We start from the raw sequence: 23,129 nt of genomic DNA, 5'->3' as shown, positions 1-23,129 counted from the left end.
CACCTTTCTTAATATTTGATAGAGTTCAAAGTTCAGCGCTTGCAAGAAGATTTCTTCAAAATATTTATTTCAATTACAAATTAAGCAGAAACAACAACAACAACAACAAAAATCATTTCAAGTTTTCCATAGGAATAATTATTGACATGTTAAAAAGTTTCTTAATGAAACGCTTAAACTTATTTACAATTGGCAATAGTTTCATCTTAGAGAGCCTAAGAGACAGGATTTTTTAAAAATGTTTATTATTATCTGTTTCAAAAGCAGTTGTAGTCCAAGTGGTCAAGATCTCCTTGCACTTATCGTACTTCAAGTCTCTGCAGCATTACGTTAGTTGGAGTCCAGTCCAATCTCCCCGGATAGGACGTGAATCAGTTAGTAATAATTACGTCAAGAGAGCGCTCACTCTGCCAGTCAATCTCGTTCCCAGGCCCTCTTTCTTTCTTGTAAGTGAGAACGAGGAAGGAACCCGCCAAACAAATTGGCTGTCATTTTGAATGGGATATAATGATTTTGATGCATCTCACGAATCTAATACTTCTCTAATAAAAAAATATATACATTCTACTTTAATCACAGCTAAAACAGTGTTCAATCAAGCGTCGAAAATAACCGAAATTGTATGAAATGACTTTTGATCCTCTGCGCATTTTGATCGGCTTAGAAATCTCACACCACTTTTTCACCCAATCAGATGTAAAACTTAAATCAGACACAATATAATCAGTTGGTTTTCTCCCGCACCATTTCCCGCGCTTTTTTCTTGCGCTTTTTTTCCCGCGCTTTTTTCCCGCGTTTTTTTGTCCGCGGTTTTTTTTCCCGCCCTTTTTTCCCTGTGGTTTCTTTTGGCGCTTTTTTTCCGCTTCTTCTGGCCAGTCACATAGATTATGCCATTTTAAAGGCTTCCTGTGATAATAACCCTATTACCAATCAAGAACCTCTCTGCCAATCACTGACCACGGACTACGATTTCCAGTCTCGCTACCTCCAAAACTTTCTCTTTGCGATGTAACACCTTTAAGAAACTCTTACTTCGCAGTTTCTTCCAAATGTCTCTAAACGCTTCCTTGAACCGTTTGTCGTGGAATGGATAAAAAAATGGATTTAGAGCGGAGTTTAAAAACCCTAACGCGAGGAATGTCTCAGACAGTGTTAGCGTGATAGGCGATTTAATGCACGACAGACAAATGTTTGCAATCAAACTTAATGTCACGTAAGGCAGCCAACAAATGTAAAATAGCATGACAATAATTCCAATGTATCGACATCCATTAAAATTTCGCTGCATTTTTTTCTTTCCAGCCTTTTTTTTTCCGGCAATCGGTTCAAGTTGCATCAATGTCGCGGCATTTCCGATGCACAGAGTGTTGGTAGAATAACATGCAGATTCGTTCGTGTTGAAAGAAATATTTGTTTCTTGTTCTTTAACCCTTTCACGGTGCCGAAGGACAATGGAGCAGATAAGAGACCAGAATATTGCCATGAATATCATTGGTAGTAAAAAGTTCATGACATTGACTGTGATATTGTAGGCTGCTGTATTCACAAAGTAGCACTGGCCGTTTTGAATTATGGGTACATGAAATCTCCAGCCCATGAAAGGTAGACACGCCCAAAAGAGTGCGTACATCCACACGCAGCAGATTATAGAAACTGCCCTCCTTGGAGTCATAAGAGAGGCGTAGTGAAGAGGCAACCTCAGAACCAAGTAACGATCTACCGTGACAGCGCAAAGATTTATAACGGAACTTGGCACGGCCAGTAGATACATAGTAGTATAGAGACCGCACTCGAACTTGCCATGCTTCCATTTGTAACTGTTTAGAGTGTATTCCACTTTAAACGTCATCACTAACCCTGAAGTTAGTAAATCGGATATCGCCAAAGAGACTACGAAATAATTTGTAACACTTGTTCGTAGTTTAGTGGATACGATGAATGAATACACGACCACGAAGTTGCCGATGAGCGCCATAAGGATGATGAGGATCTCTGCAATGGAGAGGAAGACGAAAAATTTCTCCACTTTTGACTTTGTTTGAAATATTGCTGGAGTGGATGTCGTGTTGATGCTTGCAATAGAAGCGTTTGCGTATAGGCTCATTTCTCACGTCAAGACAAACAACTATCCAAGAGCTGAAACTGCAAAAGAAGGGTGACGCCAAAAACGCACGAGAGAAACTGATTCGAGCTCTGACAGGAACTGGTTCGTGCCCCGAGAGAAACTGGTTCGAGCGCCTAGAGGAACTGGTTTAAGCTTCGAGAGAAACTGGTTCGAGCAACGAGACCGGTTCGGGCTTGGAGAGAAACTGGTTTGAGCGCCAAGAGGAACTGATTCGAGCCTTAAGAGGAAATGGTTCTTGCCACGTTGAAGCTCGGGAACTGTCCTGCAAAAGTTAATGAAAACCACTGTGGCTGTTTTTGCTAGTAGGTGAAATCTTAACGTTGGGGACTGGGTAAGAGTGATACACAAACACCTGATTGAAACATGAGTTAAGAAAAAAGTTTACAACAAATGAATGAATTAATTAATTAGAGATTTATCTTACAGAGGGATCGTTCTTGCGTAGATGATATGGTGCAGAAAAAATAAAAGGTCTAGCCATGTAGCATGTGCAATAATTTTCTATCATTAACAAAATTTTTTGCTAAAATCTGTAATTATAATCGGTTTTCAGTTATAAATGAGCCTTTTCACCCTTTTTGCTGGTTTGCAACCTCTCGAAAAATTAAAACGCACAGCGACAGATACTCAGCACGAAGTCATGTGCTGTGTCACGCGTTAGGAACCTCAGGATGTTTTTCAGGCAACGTAAAATGAATGACAGACTATGAAAACGTAGATGTCAAACATGTCAAATTGAGCTTGTGAAATCAAGAACTAAAAGGCTCAAAGGAGCCGCCTTATTTTGCGGTTTAATGTTCAGATTTTTAATGCCATACCATTAAGAAATATGAAGAGATTACTGCTTTAAAACTTGAGGCAAAGAAATGCCATTATTTGGCGAACAAATGAATACAAGCTTATGAAAAATCGAGCTACATAGAAATAAAAAACTTAGCGATTTTATCCCCACGGGCCGGAGCTGCAGTTTTACATGATCCGCCGATTATAACACCAGACCAGATAAAATATAAAGAGCATAATACTGTAAACCTTGCTTTAAAGAAAATCCGTTATCTTCCGAAAAATGTTAATGTTCGTAAGATTTTCATTTAATTGTACACATATAGAGGTCTTCTATATCGTTTGCATCCTGTGTTTACCTTTACACAAGTTTTCCTGTTGTCTATTTACCAGAGATGCACTGTCAAAGAAGTGCTCTCAGTCTCCAAGTCAATACATTTGACAGTTTTTCCGGTCAAAGTACATTTCTACTCAAGGAAAACCACATCTTTGGCTTTTCAAAATTGCGAAAGAACCTTAGTGTGTAAAATTGACTGCGGTCTTTTTCAAAAAATTGTGCGCGTTTTTTTCTTTGCGGAGTCTCTCTAGAGCACGTTAATATTCTGTGCTATATTTAATCGCACTGATGTATTTAATTATCTAGAAATTTTAAAATGAGTGTAAATGACATTTCGAAGAATGCCTTACTCAAGTACCTCGAGAGGTTATCAGCTCATCAAAGGATTCTTTTATGCAAATCTTAGAGCAGTTGTGTCCCACCTTAACGGCACATACATGATAAATTAAAGGAAGACCCAAGATCAAAATGTTCCAAGTAATAACAAAAAGTGCATGTATAAAAATTTCAAAAATTCTCGCCGTTAGAGAGCTGAATTTTTCATGTGGAAGTGGAAAATGATGATAAGTAAATGGGCAGATATCCTCCTGTAAGGAACACCATTAAAATTTACAATGCTACAAGCAAATGCCATGGAAAATTTTTGAACGGTTGAGTGAGTTAACTAATATACGATATGTAGGCACACAAAATGAAGTCTCCAAAATGAGTAAGTTTGGAGATAAACATTACAACATTTTTATACAAAAGGATTGAGTAAAAGATTTTTTTTCTCACCTTTAAATGCTGATCGTGGTAATAACTTGCAAGGCAAAACGAAAGCTGAATACTGGCAGAAACTGTCGATCAAAAAGTTACAGCAAGCGTGAATTGAAAACTGGGTTTGCTCGCTTGAATAGCAGTCAAACAAGCGATATGTTGAAATCAGCGGCAGTAAATGTGAGATTAAAGTTGGTTGTAATCTATCTTAAAAAGCTTGCAGCAGCTGGAAGTAGTCAAAAATGAGAAATGTCATTCTGCTGCTCGTGGCCAACAAAAGATGTGCAAGTACGTGCAGTCTGTAGGCGAATTACGCAAGTAGCAATTAATGTTTCGCTCAATAACAAGGTTACGAAATTAAAAGGCTTGGCCCAAGCGGCGCGTTGCCGTCTCACCGATTAAATTTACGCGGAACATGCCACACTAAGGGCTTGGGCAAGATTTTTTAACAGTTAGAGGAATGGCTAGTTGAATCCCGATTCCTACACTAGCATCTTATTGGTAACTTGGCTTGATGAACCATGACGATGGTAATATTTTGCAATGTGATTACAACATCCTCTAGCATTATTCACTCAATATGACTTATGAAATATAAACCTTGAAGTCATAAGTGATGTCAACTACGTAACGACCACAAAGCTATCAAAAAAAAAACATACCGAACTGGGTTTTTAAGAGTCATCGCCAAATTACTCGTGAAGTTTCGGAAGTTACTTTCGGATTTTCTCATTTTAGTATAATTGGGAAGGATGAAAGGTTTTAAAAAACTCGCTCTTAGTGAGCTACACGTCAACATAGAAATCGCATTATGTTAATCAAAAAATGTCTTCTTTTGACAGATAAACTTAAGTTCTTCAGCAAAATTTTGTTTCAGCTCTGTGCAGTAATATTCTTGTGTTACGATGAACGAATATGACCATTTAACAAGAATTAATTATTACCAGCTATATTCGTGATTGTCTTTGCTATGAAGTACTGATAAAAGTGAAGGTGGGGAATCTAAAAAAAAAAAACCTACATCGCGACTATTCCGCTCTGAAGTATTAACTTTTCCTGTCGGCGCCATTCATTTAGTTCACTGCAGTGTACAGTAGAGAGTTATGCTCATACAGGCCTTCAATAAATTTGTTTTTTCATAATATCTATCGACACTGCAACTGAGGTCGTCAATATTGGTACAGGAAAACCTGGAACGTTTTATGGTCACTTGTCAAATGAAATTCTACTTTATAGGTCCGGATGTTCTACATTTAACCCCTGCTTCTTGGCATATTTGATTTTTTTTTTCTTTTTTTTTTTTTTGACCACTCAAAATATTTCTGCAAACGATCGTTTTTTTTTTTTTAATTTTTTTTTTAAAAGTATTTTAAACCTCTAAAAACACACTCATATTTTACCAAACAAGAATAAAGGAAACTTAAAATCGTTCTGCGGGTTTTAAGGTTTCGTTAGGGGAGTTGTTGCTATTTTTTCCTGTTATGAATATCGTCTTCCGTTGTACGGCGTCAAAATTAACCAATAGAATTATTAATAGGCTATAAGTCTATTTTTAGCCATTCTGGTGTACTAAAAAGGCTTGTTTTGCATGCTTGTAGCCGCAAATACCATATTTCGCATACACTCAGCTTAACATTAACATTAGACCGGTAATTCATCAAAATACATAAAAGTTTAGAATCTTTCGAAGGAAAATGCAAGCTGGCCGTTGAACGAAAAAAGATCTCCATGCGGCTTACGCGAGGCAGAATTGTCGCACAATTAGACCATATGCCCTCGCTTCCTGGCATTTTAAAGTGGAAGAGCTTTCAACTCAGGACACAACACATGACGCGGGGCGCAATTTGTCGAAAATATCTTTGGACTGAAAACTCAAAATAAGTTTCGCTTTTCCAACTCTTCAAGTTTGCCAAGCATTCGTTTCTACATTCGTTTAAACGAAAATGACTGTCATCATTTTTTTGGTTGATGAAGTCACTTAGTTTTTGAACTAGCGACAGGTATCTCAAGGGAAATTGGAAGTTTTCATTATAACGTGTCAACTTTTTAAATCATCAATTTCGTGGTTCAAGTCACGAAACGGACTTTCTATTAACGCGCACGCTGTGAGACAAATGCAAATTAATGCTGTGAAAGAAATTAAAGCAATTTGTACCATATCGGGTAGCAACTGCTTTAAACAGAAAATTTTAGGCTACTTTGAATCTTCGACGAGGTGGTCTAATTCTCAAATAAAAAATTTTAAGCTGGTTTTGAAACTAAAGTCAAACCAGTTATCTAGCGCTTACAAGCAACTCTTTGAACGAGGTGCACTTCAGTTGAACTCGAAGGTCCATCCCGAAAAAATGGTTTTCTAAGGATCGAATTACTCCCATTAAGAGCGAGAGGAGAAGGTTCTTAAAAATACATTTTTGTCAATCTAGGAAGCAATAGAGAAGAAATAATGGCATGTGTTGAGTTATTGGTTCAGTCACAAACTAAGTGTTTATAAATGCATAGATCACCTAATTTTCTCTGTATTCAAACCTTACCTTCTGCTTGCTTGTACCTCTAGAGTCAAAAAAGAAAGTTTGACAGCAATTTTTTGTGGTTTACCCTGTTTGTTGATAAAACACACCTACCAAATTCTGAGAATGCCACATTCGCAGAGCAAATAAATTCACTTTTTACTGCTTCTTTGCATAAGTAGCAATTCCTGCTTTCAGTGCAAAATATAGATGTCGGTATTGTTTCAGTTTACATAACAACCGCGTGTCATATTAATTGCTTTAGGCTGGCTAGTGCCAATTGCTTTTGTTTGTTTGCCATGGGTTTTTGAACTCCGCAATGAAAGCGTGAGTGTTCAGTGTTTTACATATGAAAAGAAGATATTAAAATAATTTGTACTACACGCGTCGGCTGTGCAGAAAGATCGAAACAAACGTGAAGAAATTTATTAAATGCATGACATTGCTATTGCTGACACTCGAAAGCCTGAAAGAGCAGCTCAATATCTCTTAGTTCTTAATGAGGGATAACGTGGACCTTTTATGTGCTTACCAGATATGAGAACGATCAAACTTAATCGTCTTTAGTAGATGTTGTAGATGAGTGTTGAGTGTAATAACAGCATGCAAACTATTACAGAAACAGTTTGAGGCCATCAAGTCACAGAAATGTTTGAAAATTTGATTCAGTTGAGAATGGCATGTCGTGCATTCTCTCCAGAAATGAACATTAGTGAAGTAAACATCTGTTTGTTCGTCTTTCTTTTCTAAAACAACTTTTGTCTACACAGCACTTGTGGCTAGAGCTGTAAGCATAGCAACTTCGAATTATTTTGTAGATTTTTTTAGCTTAAGGTCGGGTTGTGCGCACCAAATATGTCTCAATCATTTGCATGTCTGTTCTGAGTCGTTGAACCTTATGTTCAGCTTCAGGAAATGATAGAGAAAAGGTCAAATTATTGCGGTAAAAACACAAAGCCTTCGGCAAATAAATGTTCTTTTGTTTATCAAGGTTTTCTTTTTAATTTCCGTACGTACGAACGACGCAAGTGTAGCCTCAGAAGCTCAGAAGTTTTGTTGAAAATGAAGATAAAAGTCCCAAAATCATCTCCAGAGAAGCGACAACCTAGGAGGTTTTATCTCTTTTGTTCGTCTTTGGAGCGGGGTTTGTAATCAAACATTACGTTCATTCTGAACAACATTTCGTGCCACAGCAATCGCTAGTTGATAAGTTAAGCCTAAATTTAATTTCGCCTCCAGGTCGATGCACACAAAATAAGTTACCATACAGAACGAAACTTTTGCCGGTTATAATTTCGGTGAAGTTTGCAGACTGTCCTCAATTCGTAAAAACTTGTCGTGGGTGGGAAAAATATCCTACACAATAAAAAGCTGTCAAAAAATATGCAAACTTTGGTCCAACAAAAAATCCTACAGGGCCAAGGAAGATAGTGGGATAAGGGTATGAATTTTTTTTCTCTTTTATTTTGTTGTTTGTCTACTTAGATAGAAAAGCTTAAAACTTAAGTCTATTCTACATACTGCGTTGCAAAAAGAAAGAAAAAACATTAAGCACATTACTTTTTTTCTGCGTTACCTTCCTACTACTTGGACAAAAAAATCGCAGAAATTAGTTTCCTAAAGAAAGCTTAGTCATCTCGAACCTTGGAAATTTTTTTTCCCCAAAAGACGAAAAATTCGTCGAGCCGAAAAAGAAATTACTCACACAAAATTTTTTGGCGAAGTGTGTACGTGCCTCTTTCGAAGGCGGCATCACTCAAAGCGTCCACTTGTGTTACCTTGTTTTTGAGCACGAGTAACCGATATCATGGCAAAACATGGAAATATTTAAGTTATTGCTATGTCAAGGTCAAGAGCTCAAATATACCCGTATTTGTTTCACCTGAGCAAATAAACCTCCATATAAACAGGATGTCAGTTGTGAATTGTTAATGCTCAACTGATTAATTTCCTCCGAGGCCAAGACTCACGTAGCTTTTTAGTTTCTGAGGGTGGAGGGGGCTGGGGCTTTTTGTAGAGGGTAAGGGACTGGGCACTATTTATCGCTGGAAAGAGGGGAAGGGGGACCGGAGGATTTTGATTGTGTCACGAAAAAATTTACCTGATCCATGTACAAGTCTCAAGTGCAAGTCTTATGATTCCCCTCCCCCCCTCCCCCAAACCATGTGATCTCACCTAAAATCCTCCAAACTACATCAATGCTCCACGATTTTGGATCAGAATCGACAAACCCAAGCTAGCTTTGCTTTAACTGTGGGGTCTGTTTCGATCGAGTGTCTTTGAGCCACTACGTCATTACCCTACGTCATTACATCGGCCAATCAGAACAAATGACAACGCCTTAAGGAACCGATTAAAAAAAGAAAAAATGGAGAAGCAACTTATTCAAAGCGCTGGAAAACGCAGCTAACCAGTGCTTTTGATTGGTTAAGAAAGTGGCGCGAGTTTTGACCAATCACGAATCATCGTAAAACAAAAGTAATCATGCATGAAAAATCCTGAGAAACTTTTCGATACTTATTAATCTTTGCTCTACAGCTGTAGATGTTATCAGAAAGATAAAAGCACTTATATCGCATCAACTCATCTCGGGACTCATAATGCATAACTCATGCATAATATGTGGGTGGGTTTGGTCGCCGTTTCGGTTCTATTGCTCCTTGAGTTTCCAGTGTTGTGGAAACACGATTTGAGTCCTAAAGACTCAAAAATTAACTCAAGACCACCTTCGATTAAAAAAAATAATAACAGAAAAATTTTTTGATGTGTTTTCTAAAGGCGAAAAAAATTTATCGTTCTATTTTTCATCGCTTGAAAATCTGACAAGGGTAGGGAAAAGATGAACACGTTACAAGAGAAAGAATGAACAGGTCTCTTTCAATTTAAAAGGTTTTCCTCTTTTTGCATCTGGACAAATGAAAGAGCCTGTTTGTTTGGTAATTTCGATCTAAAACTGTTATCATCATTTGACTTTCATCGCCGCGGGCAGGTCAATAAAGCAAAGTAGTTGTTGTAAAAACCATGCATTCCCGTCAGCTTTGATTACATTGGAACAAAGTTGTTCAACAGTGTTATTACATTGCTTAAAACTGATGAGATTTATCTCTATACAAAAGAGTTGCGTGCGTCAGCGGGCAAATTAGAAAATGAACTCTTCGGGTTTGGTTTCTTTTGAAAGGTTTTGAGGTCTGTGCAAACGTCAATTGGATATGGATTATGTATATTATATATACTTCAATTCCACAAGGATAAGAGCCATCTGTAAAATCTGAGGTGGGTTTGTTAATCCCTTTTTGAGGGAAAGATTGTCGAACTTACCCACGCACCCACGCCTATTGTGATCCTAAAGTTTCTCTTTCAATATTTAGAAAAACTTGTTTCGAAAAATTTTATTGAAGATTTATGGGTATCATTCAACTTGAGAGCCCGGGTTGATTTTGTTTATTTCTTTGATTGCTCTGTTATGTTTTGTTTCGTTTTTTTTCTCAATGTTTGTTGTACAGTATGGAAGATTTGCGCATCAGAACTCTTGTCTGGCTAATAGAGAAACGTAGGAAGACCTTTTCAAATTTCTAATGGATTTGACCAGCTTTGGGCTACCTTCTCCCACATAAAGGCAGAATCTAAAATGGGTTTAAAAGCTTAAACACTAGCATTCTGTGGCGTTTAGGAACCGCTTCTTCTTTGTGAATAAAATGAAGTTCTTCAAACTCATATGCGTTGAGTTTTCATGTCCGGTACAAGTCTTTACCAAATACCGCTCTTATATATGCTTATTTTACGGTGTTCGGCCAATATCGTGTTTTACAGTACGAGGTTAACCATATGTAATGACAACGAAAGCAGTACCTGCATCAAATATCCCAGAACAGAAAAATTTCTCACCTTCAGAATCAGATCTAAGAACAGTTCTCCACAGACTTAGTTTTCACTCTCAATTGTTTAGCACAGGATGTCGCCCAACTGGTTTAAAGACTAATATGTGGACGACGAGGAAATTGTCTGCGAATTTATTGCCAACATCAACCGACGCCCAATTACTTTTTTGACAAGTGGTTTAAGATTGAAGATCACAAGATATCACTTAAGCCACTGGACGCCAGCCATTGTTTTTTTCAAGAACTTCAAAATGTATAGCTCCTTATCAAGAAAGCTATCTTACATAAATAAGGGAACAACTGAAAAAAGTATCAAACAAGCTTTGATATCTCTGATAGTGGTGAAAAATTGGTCAGTTGATATGGACATTTTGAAGAACAGTGTAGCGGTATATTTGCTTTGAAGAAGCGTCAAGTAAAATGAAATCACTTAATCTCACTACTGTACCTCACAGCACTTTGGGCTCAGTTTGTTTATTTCAGTTTGTTAATTCATTGTGCAATGATCACTACACTTTAACTTAAATATAAACCCTATTTCAAAATCCTGCATTTTTATAATTATACCCCCATATGAGAAGATGGGAAAAAAAAAACGTATTGGGACATTAATAGACATAAAAAACGTAATACTTTGTAATCTAGCGTAGCTGGCATACAGCGGTGATCCCGCTGGGTAATAAGCTGAGAAAAGCCATTAACTCAGAGCTCAAGACATAATAAAGCACAGAAGTATGAAATTCAGAAATCGCGGTGCCATATGAAATAATTTGTGAAGGGAAATCATTAACCACCTAACCTAAAATGATACCACCCACTAGATTTGAAGAAAGTTTATTTGCCAATGTTAAAATAATTGTTACAAATATCGGCTTTATTTTGATGTAATGGAAGGAGATATTCCGGTGCAATCTAACGCAAATTTTAATGGGAACATGTAAGTTTTTCCCGTAACAGTTCAAGGAAAGCTCTTGTCATACATGCAAACTGATGTACGGAAACGGACAAATCGCTTTTTTTTTCCCGCCAGTTTCAATCCACGTGCAATGAAAGTTGTAAAGAAATTACATTGTACGGGAATCGTGCAAGATAACCAGCTGGCATCGTACAGGACTGCCTTTGTTTTGTTCCGCCCTTCCTGAATTTGATTCTCGAAAAGTAAATTAAATGCGGTTTGATGTAGAATATCGATTTCCTGTGCCCGCGTAAATGAACTTACTTCGAAAAATACTTCAGAAACTGCAAACAACGTTCTTTTATTCGGAACTAAACTGCATGAAAAACAAAACAAAAAAGACAAAAACAGTCGGGTGCTAAAATCGAACAACGGGACGTAATGATTTACACGAGCCACGACCGTACATTTGTCGTAATTTTAGGACAAGAATTACCTGAGGCTAGAACCCGAATGAAAATAAGACAGTTGATATTTTCGCCGCGGTATAACAAAGTGAAATGTTTCCGACATGTCGGCCTTTTTGTTATCCTTGATAACTTGGTCAACAATAGTGAGACTAACTAGTGGACTTTAAACCCAAACAGTGCATCGATCTCAATCAGTAACTAAAAATTTTTTGTAAACATGTTTTTCAAAAAAAAAAAAGAAAAAAACATTTATGAGCGGAACACAAGAAAAATCTGAGTTCACGCATAACTGAACATCAGCTATCGTTCGCAAACGAGGCCGAGTTCGTTATTTGAATTTACCATAAGTTTAGCAGACTAAAACCTACAAATACGAGTGAAACCGTGTTGACTTAGATGAACGTGCGAAAATTTGTTTCTTCTCTGCTTCGGCGTTCTTCATTTGAATAATTAGATCTAGAAATAAATGCATATTCGCGAAAGTAAAGTGAAAAGAATCTTACTGCGATTTACAGAATTAAAAGAAGCTTAAATTTCTAAGCTACAATGAAACCTCCTAACATAGGCGCTCCAAGAGAAATAGCGGTATAACGTAACAATTGGTCATATTTACCCACATGCCCTTTCGGTGCCACTGAGTACGTTTACACGAGCGTTTTTCTGGAAAACTTTCTCGATTCTCACTCGAAAAAGTGCGCGTCTATAACAAAAGGATGTTGGTGAGGACAAAAACTTTCCATCCAAAGTTTGAAAGAAATACATGAGCATGACATCAACTTAGCTCGCTGTAAGTAACAAATTTAAGTCACTCTGTAGATAAAAATATTCTAAAAATCCCCTCCGAAAGTCTATTTTATTTAAAAATACTAACAATTTTAATCAATAAAATAGTATCAACTTATCACAACAAATATATTTATTTGTTTAACAAGTCTTATTATGCGAATACTGTGAGAACAACTCCCCTCTCGAAAGGTTACTAATACTAAATTGCACAAATCTCGCGCAGCTAAAATGTATGAAACGCTCAGAATTTTATGTGGGAGGTATTTATTTAAGTTACTTTGGTGTTCGTTTCTCGTCTTTTCCTCACTGGGAATCTACTGATGAAACGAATTTCGGGTTTTCATCACAAAGCAATGCTATATTGCGGATAAACTTCACCTGCACGAAGGTTGGTGTAAACGATAATCTTGCTGTCAATATACGATTGAAAAACTTGTACGGACAACACCATATCCTTTAGTTAACTTTACTTCACTGTTAAAAACTATATAGGAGTTTGCTCATTAACTCAGTCACTACAAAATTATTTCATTTTTATAACTTTGGCCAAGATCTTTGTGCGGCAAAACAATCGAGTTAAGAACTATTACTTCTCCTGGTATTGTTACATTTCGACCTGAAACGCAAATAAAAAAGTTGCGGTTTAATCATCAGCTTGATGTTTGAAAAATCTTCGTCGTCTGAACTAAGAATACAAAATTTTTAGAATATTCTTCCACTGAGCGACTTCAAATCATAGCCGACGTCAGAAATAGCACGACCAAAGTAGTTTCCAGTTAAACGTTTCAAAAACGCATTTCAATTGAGTGGCGTAACGTCAAAACCAAAGTCTTCACAACAACCAATCAGAACAAAGGGAAATATCAAAGGAGCCAATGAGATCTCAAACAAAAATCTGGTAAGTGCCCAAAGCGCGGGAAAACGCGAGTGACCATCCGCGATTGATTTCACTTTTGAATCTGATTGGTCGAGAAAGTGCGCGAGTTTTCTGGACAATTCAGAGAGTGACACAAAGCAGACCAAACCGACCCCAGATTGCTTTCCACAATCAATTGAAAATTTCTCTCTTACAAAAAGCCAAAGAGGGCTTAAAGTAAAAAAAAGTAAGAAGCCTGGTAACGTGCGGGAAGCGCGGGAAAACGCAATTGACGAAGATTCCATGTCACCATGTATGTTCCTAAACTGTGACCCAAAATCCTTATTTCTCCTACCTAGAATTGTAATTGATGGAGTCAATTTGCCATCCTCTCCGAATAAGGATTCCCCATCAGGCCTTGAAAATTCCTCATTTGGGTTTGGATCGCAGCGACTGCCCTCGACACGTGACCACATTCCTATCGAACAATTCCAGCCAATGATACTGTACAGAATACAGCAGTGATCCTGAATAAAAAATAAGCATGAGATCTGGGTATTAAGCAGCGTCAAATTAAACCAAACTTTCCTTTGGCTCCTAAACAAACTCAACCTAAAAGACGTTGGACCGAAGTCAGTATCTGAGCAACTGCTCACCTATCCCTCCCCTGACTCAAAATTAACCCTAACTTGTTACTAGTTGACGATTGTTGGTAAGGAGAGGGATAGGTCTGCAGTCTCTCAGATACTGACATTGATCTTCATATATTCACAGTCGTTCATTCATCACTTCAAGCATCTATTACAAACCAACAAAATGATCAGCTCCCAGTTGATTTGTTAGTTCAGTTGATAGAGCATTGCGCCCGCATTGCAGAGGTCATGGGTTTAACTCCTGTTCAGGCTTTGTTTTCATTTCTGCTCAACTAATGTTCATTACTGCAAAGATCACTCCAATAGTCATTTAATCATTGAATATGTTGGTTTAACCCTTTAACTCTTTACCTCCCAGAAGTGATTAACATAAAACTTCTCCCTACAATATCCATACATTCTTCAGCAAACAGGTAATGAGAATATTCAAACTTATCAGGTAGAAGCTGCTATCTTGATCTAGCACCAAGTTCTCATAACTAATTTACAAGGAAATGTGTGGCAGCTAGAGGGGAGAATTGACAATCAGATCTTGGGAGTTAAAAGGTTAACTCCCAAAATCTCATTAGTAATTCTCCTTACTGTCTGCTATACAGTTCTTGTGATGTTAGTTTGAAGAATTTGGTATTGGATCAACTTATAATCACCTAACTGATATTTTTCTATATTCTCATCATTTGTCTGCTAGATATTGTTTTGATATTGTAAGGGGAAATTCTGTCTTGGTCACTGATGGGAGTGAAAGGGTTCATACATTCGCAGTTGCACATTAATGTCTAAAGTATGTACATCCTGGATAATTAAGTTCAAAAGTTAAAGCCATCTATCACCTTCAGTTCAGCTCCATCCAGTAAAATTGTTTCTCTCACTCGTGCTCCAGCACCTATCACAACATTGCTTCCTACTGACACATTAGGACCAAGCTGTCAGAGACAGGGAAAACCAGTCATTATTTACTATTTACCACCTTGGGCTGAGGGGGGGTTAGGGGGATTTATTTTGCAGATCACATGATTTTCAGCGGGAATGGAGAGGGGGACAGTGGCTGTTAACAGAGTATAAAGGTCAATGATCAATGCATTGGTTGGTTGGTTGGTTGGTCAGCTTGTCAATCAGACAGTCAGTCAGTCAGTCCACCAGTTTGACAATCATTAAATTAGTAGATCGGACAGAAAATCAGTCAGTCCATCTGTCAGTCAGTCAGTAAGTTAGTCAATTAACCAGTCAGTCAGTCCGTCAGTCAGTCAGTCAGTCAGTCAGTCAGTCCCTCAGTTTGTCAGTTTCTCACTCAGTAAGTTAGTCACTTACACAAGTAGTAAGTCAGCCAGGTGGTTGCTCTTCAGTTAGTGGGTTAGTCAAATGATAACCAAGTCAGTGTCAAGTCAGTTGTTGATTCAATTAGTACATCATTCACTTGATCAGTCAGTCAACATATAAGTTAAGAATGTTTCAGTAAGTCAGTCAGTTAGTCAGTTGTCTGCTGGGTAATTGGCCAGACAGACAGACAGACAAACAGAAGGTCCTATGGACAGCCAATAAATCCCTCTGACAATAAATAATTCAACCATGGTAAAAAATATTTGAAACCAAACAAGACCATTGGAAATTATCTTACCACAGCTGATGGGTGAACAACTGCACTTGGATGAATGTATACATCACCTGAAACATGACGTTAAAAAATAACAAAATAATTCATATGCTGCAGGTGAAATGATGCAATAGTATGTTATAGTCACTTCATGCTAAAGAAACTGGGTGAGACTTCAGTTAGATGGATCACTCAGCTCAAGAATAGACTTTCAGGAAAAATAAACAGAAAATAATTTTCACACACAATAGATGCTGATGGACACTAAGGTAACTTGTTGTAACATGCCAAAAATCTTGGGGAGTAAAGAACAGTGAAGTAATAAAACTAGGATTTCTTTTGAGTGACAGAATAGTTAAGGAAAGAACAAACTCCAGAAGAACTGTGCACACCCATTAGTTCTCACCTCTAATGTGTGGTTGGCCTTTTCCACTCTGAGCTAAAAGATCTGGGTGAGTTTTGTGGTACATAGCAAGTACATTTCTATTTGCATAAATTGCAGACCTGTTGAAGAAAAGATAACAGTTTGGCATCACTTAAATTGCCATTAAATTAAAAATTTAAGATGGCCGTGAATGCCCCTACAGGAAAGTAGAACCTTAAAGAACTTAATAGATCATGACTAGTATGGAAATTTTCAGTTGAGCCTCAAAAGGAATCCTCATTGGCTGGCCAGTGTAAAGCAATTTTAAAACTGATGTTTAGGGCATTAACCCTTTGTCAGAGTAAAATGAGGAATTGCAGATTGTGTGTGGTTTATACACAATAAAATGGAGCTAAGCTATTGGTGAGAACATGGCAACGTGAAAAATGCTGGAACGAGTTAGTTGAATGAAAAGCATCAATTGATATTGTGCAGAATAAGAGAGAGGGACTTCAAAGATAAATTTTCAAATCATGGAACCAGATAATTTCAACCAGAGTTGGCCACTTGCATTTTTTAATATGCAAAGTAGTTTGCTAGTTTTTACTCGGAGGTCTCAATACTCTCAGATCCTAACTTGCTCACAAAAGTTTCTTACAAAGGGTACTGTCTGAGAAATAAATTGAGCAGTTCAAAATGACCACCATCTCTACAGGATGTTTAAAGAATTACCCAGCATTCTTGATAGATGACCAGAACGAAGTTGACTTGAATGCGTACAGTGATCCTGCACTGGCCAATGTAGCGAGAACATCCTCACCCATTCTGACAGATTCCACATTACCAGGAAATGGTTCTTCACTTAAGTTGTGAAAACAAATATGCATGATCATCATTAGCAGTACTTTAAACTTTGCTAACTGAACAAGAAAGCAGGGCAAAGGACAAAGGACATAGGGCAAAGAGACAAGAAATGAACCATCAGGCAGGAAATTGGAAACAAAAACAAAGTGTGGACATGAATATGCAACATTTCTCAATAAATGGCAGAAGATGACAGAGCTGAGCACACAAGGGGGAGATGGAAGGGGGACAAAATTTCCATCTCTGGATTCCCCACCCTACCTCTCTTTCCACAATGCAAAGGTATCTGACCATGTTGAAGAACAAAATAGGGTTGTTCTTTCCAAAATATGTCCACTGGCATACCTATGATTGAAGATAAACATGAACTTATGACTACTGCTTACCTCATCTTTTGATAATTTTTTTGAATGATTTCCCCCATCAGTTTAAACAAAGCGGCTGGTGAGAAGATGTAAATGCCACAGTTGATTATTTCACTCACAAAGGTCTCTGGCTTTTCCACATAATGTAAAACCTAATAAGCATGAAAAAACAGACAAACTGTTAGAAAAAAGGCAAAACAGATATTATCAAAATGGAGTAAATAATTAGATGGTTTTGACTTCCACAGTGTTTAACATGTAAGTGCCCACCTCAAATAGGTGCCCACCTTTAAAGAAGAGAAAGTTAACCCTTTAAATCTTGTGAGTGACCAAGAGAGAATTTCTCCTTACTACATCTATACAATATCATGTAGACAAGTGACAAGAATAAAGAAAAATAATGGGATTACTAATTGATCCAATACCAAATTCTCCTAACTTACATAATGAGAATCATTTGGCAGACAGTAAGAAGAATTTCTAATGTGATCTTGGGAGTTATAGGGTTAAGAACAGAAAGTTAATAATAATCCAGCCTTGAATAGCAAACCCTTACAAACCTCAATAGGGGTTAAGGCAGTAAGACTCTTATTAAGAAACTGTGCTGCTGCATCGGTGGGAGAGTATAACAGAGTAATTAAGTATAATCTCCATAAAGAGTTTCAAGAGTTTCAAGCTCTGACAGAGGGCTAACCCTCAAAACATCATTTTTTAAACTCTTTACAGTAGCCAATTTATGTTATCAATTCAGTTGATAATACTTAATTACCCTCCTTTACAAACCTTGTGTGTCTCAGGGTCTTGAACCAAACAGCCAAAGTTGTGGGCTTGCTTTTTGTTAGCCTGTTGGTGAAAGTTAAGGTTAGAACTTATCATTTTCAATGAAGACTACTCAAAAACTGAGAAAACTGTGAAATACCAAAATTATGTACAGCTGATGTATGACTAGAGCCAAAACAAGAAGGGATAAAAAAAGAGGTTTTTTAAGTCTTAACCTTAAAACTCCCGGACATAACCAAGGTACCAATCAAGCAGGCATGTGATGAGAATGAAGAAAAATATCAATTAGGGGATTATTAGTTAATTGATCCAAAACCTAATAATCAGAACTAACAAAATAAGAATTGTATGGAAGACAGCAATAATTAAGTAATTGATTAATAAGTAATTATTAACAAGATCTTAGGAGTGAAAGAGTTCAGTGCTCATTGTAACAAGTCTCTGTCATGAGCAGCAGTTTATTTACCTCACCAATAACTGTACATTGAAGATCAAATCATTGTTTTACTTTCCTGCTGAAGCAGTGAAACTTCTTCTTCAGAAACTAATAGACTTGTGACATTAATGCCAAGCAAAGTTTAAGCAAAAAAAATAATTCTTCCCTACGTGTTTGTGTAGGCAGCAGAAAAATTTTATTTCAGGACAAGAGTAGTAAGTATTGGCTTATCACCTTCAACATTGGCAATAAAAAAAAAACTGTGTCAACCAACAGGTTACTAATTGGCAATCTACCTCTATCCTCACAATTACCAAAAAGTGAACACCTTGCTGTGTGATACTGAGAAACCAGGCATGTCACCATGCATTATTTAGTAATCAATAGTACACAAAAATAATTCTTCTTGCCTCTGTTGCCAGAATGGAATGTTCTCCTGAATGTTTCCTGTGAAATTCCACAAAGTCAATGAGAGGGTAATCTCCAATGATGTCTGCATTCAGGACAAGGAAGGCCTCAGGATCACCCATAGCAATCTGATCTCTAAAATGATAGATTCCTCCTGCTGTGCCAAGTGGCTGAAATTCTTGAAGGTACCTTGTAAGGAGTAAAGTATAGTCATGATCAGTGAGCAAGCCAAATGGCTTATCTGATTGGAGATTATCTTGGTTAAATAGTAAAATAAATACTGTAGCACTATTTCTACCACTATCCAGTAGTGCTACAAAATGACTGATATAAACATAGACTGCTTGAAAATTCCAACTGGCAGGAGGCTGACCAGTAGGTTATTTACACAGTGTAGCCAAGGAGTTGAACTTGGGGTAACCGAGAACAAATCCAGTGAATGGCAAGGTGGAGGACTTGAACCTAGGACCACCAGATTACAAGTCCAGCACCTAACCACTCACTAGTCTTCCCATAGATGAGATTCTAGTCTAACATCATCACGGCAGTGCTAAGAGGTACTACAGGTGGTAAAGTTTACTGGTTATTGCCAGAAAAGGAGAACACTGGGTCTTATAGAATATTTCAAATCTTTTCATGGAATTTATGAAGTCTTGACACATGTGCAATGGCTGATATTGTGAATAGCTACAAGGCACCAAACTCGTACTTTTGTTATTTTGTTGAGATGCTAAACCCCTCTTGGAAGCCAATTCATGGTACTAATGGCAATACTTCGCCACTAAAGAACTATACTGTATAAATATCAAATAACTTAATATCTATATATTTATTCATAAATAAATTAATATTTACTGGTTATATCTAGCTTGTTACACTGTCTACCATCTAAATTAAAACAGGAGGTATGTATAAGCAGGTGTACAATTCATGATTCTGTTTAACAATAAGAATACTCTTAACCCTTTGACTTCTGAGAGTGACTAGCATCTAATTTCTCCTTACAATATCACCCCTGAATCAAACACAAAGGTCAGGAGAATAAAGGAAAGGATCACCAACTAAAGAAGCTCTTGATTGTTACACAAATTCTCCCTTTCAACACCTTAGGATATGTATTAAGAACAGTATGGAGGATATGAATACTGGTATTAAGGTATAAAAGGTTTATACCTGATGGGAATATTAAATTCTTGTTGAGCATTCTGAATAAATCTTGACAAACTTTCACTTGACTGATAAAATCCTATTAAGATAATTTCCTTGAGATCTGGAATCTAAAAAAAAAAACAAAATTATAATTCTCATATGAAGCTGAAAAATAAGTCCAAACCATTAAGTTATCGAATATTTAAATCTTGGTCTCATCTAAGAAAATCACAGTATAGTATTTTGCAATAGACCCCGACCAGAAGAAAGTATGAGATTCTCTTTCTGCATCCGTGAAAATTGCATGAATCATTCTGGATAATGACAGTGATGATTTAGAAGCGGAATGTTATGATTCATTACTTTCAGCATATTTCTTTGAGAATTAGAATTTCTGTGTACATACGCATTTGGACAGCCTAATGGTTTTTTCCCTGATTTTCTGATTTCGATTTAAATTGCAAGAGGATAAAACAGCAAAGGAAATGAGTAAGAAATGAACGACAAAAAACGAATAATCGATAGGTTATTAAAAGGAAATCATATGATTTCATTGATAGTTCGATCAAAGTTTAAATTAGCAGTACCTTTTTGCAAGCTTCTATATGGTGATACACAACTGGGAATCCTCCGATGGGAAATAAAGGTTTAGGTAACTCCAAGGAAAGTGGACGGAACCTTGTTCCTGTTGACCGAAAGAAAAGCAAGGTTGAAGAAAATTGGATGACTTAGAGCTGATTTTGAAGCCCAGCTGGGAGACGTGTAATCCGTACTCTACAACTAACCTTTCATTGGACCTCCAATGAGAATGACAACCTTGATCATGTTTTTCTCGGAGTCTTACGAATCACACTTGCGATCAAAAGAATAAAAACCGTAAAATGTTCCTTGAGTGTTCAAATGTTCTTCAAAATACAAGTTTCTATGGATATTTGCTATAAATTCACAAAACTTCAGCCACGTAACCTCTCGTGACTCAACCTATCCCCTCCCCTGGTACGAAAAGAATTCCATTCTTTCTCTGGGGTATGCTAAGAAGAAATTTACTCGAGCAGGGAATCCTGGGTACTAGCTTCTTCACGCACGTGCAAAGTAAATTCGCCGCCATTTTAGAGGGTTTTGTTCCGCAGAGGAGAATTTTTTATTGAGGGTAAAATGGCAGACAAAGGTAGTGATTCAGGAGAGGAAGAGGATCCAACCATTGCTGAAGATGTTGTTGTCACGAAGTACAAAATGGCGGGTGATATGGCAAACCGTAAGTACAAATAATGCTACTCAGATTCTTCGATTTTCACAAAAGAGATTTCCACGATGAGGTAACTGTACTAGTTATATCATGTCCGACGAAGATCTTCCACCGGTTTTTTAACAACTTCAGCCTTGTTCATTTTGTTCTCGTCTGATATAGATCTTGAAAAACACCTTTTCGCCTTAAGTGCGGAAATCAATAATGTTCTTCCAATATCTTAATTCAATTTTGGTTAAAAATTCTGGAAATTTAAGAATCTTTGTTTATAGTTTGAATACAATTCTCGCAGCATAAACTGTTTAATCGAAGCCTTTGAATAAATCATAAGGCATCAGTGTAGTAAAACGCCCAAAACTATTCATTACTAGATGTTTAGGGTTGTATAATGTACAATCATGTGTGAACTTTGTTTAAGTAAAAATTATAATCTCTATGGGGTGTACTTCAAAAGCCTCTTTAGATACAGAAGTACGTTACATGATAGCCTGTTTATTTGAAAATATTTTGCATGTCTTGATGGAGATGTTAAGTTAATTTAATGCTTTTGCGCTGGTACTTCCCACAACATTAATATAAATGTCATTTCAGTCATATTTAATTGTCTCCTTACCACTAATATAATACAGTGGTTAAGTAGCTTGAGGAAAAATCTTCAGAGCTTGTCATATTCAGGCTACTTGTTAATAATCTCAAGAAAATAGAGATGATGGTAAATAACTGATTAAAAATAAAAGGGAATATTTAAGATCAAGATCTAGATGAGGTTTGAGAGGTTTCTTAATTGATAAGACATTTGAATACTTTCCAAACTATAAAGGTGCATTGAACTATCAATAACAGTTTTGATCTAGAAACCAAATACAGATAATTTCTTAATCTAGCTGGTAATAGATAATTCAAGAATTCTTTTCTAGGGTCTCGGGGCATGCTCTCCCACAAAATATTATTTTGAAATGTAGAGGCTCTGAAGGGTATTTTATTCATTCGTTTGGAGGTTTATGCTCAGCATTATAGCCTTTGGTTGCCTTGGTAAACTTGTGGCAAATAGAGATTGGAAGGGAGTAAAACCACAGGAGAAAGTTGTCTATTTTTGAAATTTTTCATAGCATGGACTGGTTTTAGGTTTTATCAAAGTTAACTGTTCATAACTTTCAACCATTGTTCTGCAAAAAGTGTGCAGCTCTGAAATAAACATATTGTAGCCAGTTTTTTTTAGCTGGTGGTGGCCGGCACTTAATGAAAACTCCACTCATGCAACTGTGTTAAGCTCTAGCAAGTAGATGTTAGCTCAGAATTTGCGATCACCCTTCACATACTAGTAAATTGGTTGGGATTTTAGGAGAATTTCTTCTTAAAGTTTGCAATAAATCCCTCCATGCACTGAAGCATTATAGTGATAAGTGTTTTACATTTGTATTTCCGAAAGGAATTCTCAAGAAGATCATAGATGCCACAACTGTTGGAACTACTGCACGCACATTATGTCAGATGGGAGATAACCTTATTGAGGAGGAAACTAGCAAGGTTTTTAAAAAAGAAAAAGAACTGAAAAAGGGTAGACTTCATTTTCTTTTTGTTATTATTTTATGAACAACATAGCCTTTTAGTTCTACTGATCCTGGTGGGATTTTGTTTCTGATATTTGTCATGTTAATCAAAGTTCTTCTTTACATGCAAGGAATTGCATCTTTTCATCGGGTGGATAATGTTTATGTGAGCTGCATTGACTTCATAAATAAGTTACCTGACAAACAGGGTAGCTTTGTACCTAAAATTTTCTGTGTTGTAACACTTCTTTGCCAGCTGGATTACCAAAGGGTTTCATAGAACAGGAAAGTTCTTCTATTTTGTTACTGTTGGCTTACAAGCCAAAA

The 23,129-nt window shown here is 36.9% G+C and overlaps 3 protein-coding genes across 11 annotated transcripts in view; 1 reads left to right on the top strand and 2 right to left on the bottom strand.

Annotated features, from left to right (window-relative positions):
* Window positions 1-50: 50 nt before the first annotated feature.
* LOC113671560 (octopamine receptor beta-2R-like) lies at window positions 51-10,485 on the bottom strand. Of its 9 annotated transcripts, none has more exons than XM_027187790.2 (4): window positions 6,536-6,694; window positions 4,023-4,084; window positions 3,604-3,667; window positions 51-2,387 (listed from the first exon to the last, which is right to left on the bottom strand). In XM_027187790.2, the coding sequence occupies exon 4, from the start codon at window positions 2,102-2,104 to the stop codon at window positions 950-952; it is 1,155 nt and encodes a 384-aa protein (XP_027043591.2). In that variant the 5' UTR covers window positions 2,105-2,387; window positions 3,604-3,667; window positions 4,023-4,084; window positions 6,536-6,694; the 3' UTR covers window positions 51-949. The 9 variants fall into 9 exon arrangements, 6 of the variants coding, with proteins under 6 accessions (XP_027043591.2, XP_089050321.1, XP_027043594.2 ...); XM_089194195.1 differs by lacking the exon at window positions 6,536-6,694 and adding an exon at window positions 6,293-6,418; XR_016183005.1 differs by lacking the exon at window positions 6,536-6,694 and adding an exon at window positions 10,397-10,485 and having other exon boundaries at window positions 1,155-2,387.
* Window positions 10,486-12,588: 2,103 nt separating this feature from the next.
* On the bottom strand, window positions 12,589-21,019 carry LOC113671538 (mannose-1-phosphate guanylyltransferase regulatory subunit alpha). Its single transcript, XM_027187758.2, has 12 exons — window positions 20,792-21,019; window positions 20,594-20,691; window positions 20,031-20,134; window positions 18,860-19,046; window positions 18,017-18,076; window positions 17,255-17,385; window positions 16,737-16,865; window positions 16,047-16,144; window positions 15,665-15,711; window positions 14,880-14,972; window positions 13,752-13,923; window positions 12,589-13,156 (listed from the first exon to the last, which is right to left on the bottom strand). The coding sequence occupies exons 1-12, from the start codon at window positions 20,829-20,831 to the stop codon at window positions 13,056-13,058; spliced, it is 1,260 nt and encodes a 419-aa protein (XP_027043559.2). The 5' UTR covers window positions 20,832-21,019; the 3' UTR covers window positions 12,589-13,055.
* The window catches only part of LOC113671542 (proliferation-associated protein 2G4), an 8,999-nt gene continuing 6,888 nt past the window's right edge, over window positions 21,019-23,129 (top strand). The window contains exons 1-2 of the mRNA XM_027187762.2: window positions 21,019-21,261; window positions 22,682-22,810. Of these exons, the coding sequence (XP_027043563.2) occupies window positions 21,162-21,261; window positions 22,682-22,810 (229 nt within the window). The 5' untranslated portion in view covers window positions 21,019-21,161. The remainder of the gene's footprint in view (window positions 21,262-22,681; window positions 22,811-23,129) is intronic.

Source organism: Pocillopora damicornis, chromosome 14, assembly GCF_964200805.1.
Source record: "Pocillopora damicornis chromosome 14, jaPocDami1.2, whole genome shotgun sequence".
Classification (NCBI taxonomy): domain Eukaryota; kingdom Metazoa; phylum Cnidaria; class Anthozoa; order Scleractinia; family Pocilloporidae; genus Pocillopora; species Pocillopora damicornis.
The sequence above is the reverse complement of the archived record's forward strand: the minus strand, read 5'-3'. Positions and strand labels throughout refer to the sequence as shown.

Excerpts from the sequence above, each read along its gene's own strand:
- LOC113671560 (XM_027187793.2), bottom strand. The coding sequence starts at position 2,104 with ATGAGCCTATACGCAAACGCTTCTATTGCAAGCATCAACACGACATCC.
- LOC113671538 (XM_027187758.2), bottom strand. The coding sequence starts at position 20,831 with ATGATCAAGGTTGTCATTCTCATTGGAGGTCCAATGAAAG. Across the intron at positions 19,047-20,030 it reads GAATTTAATATTCCCATCAG|GTACCTTCAAGAATTTCAGC; the intron begins GTATAAACCTTT and ends ACTCCTTACAAG. Across the intron at positions 18,077-18,859 it reads ATTCCATTCTGGCAACAGAG|GCTAACAAAAAGCAAGCCCA; the intron begins GCAAGAAGAATT and ends TTTCACCAACAG.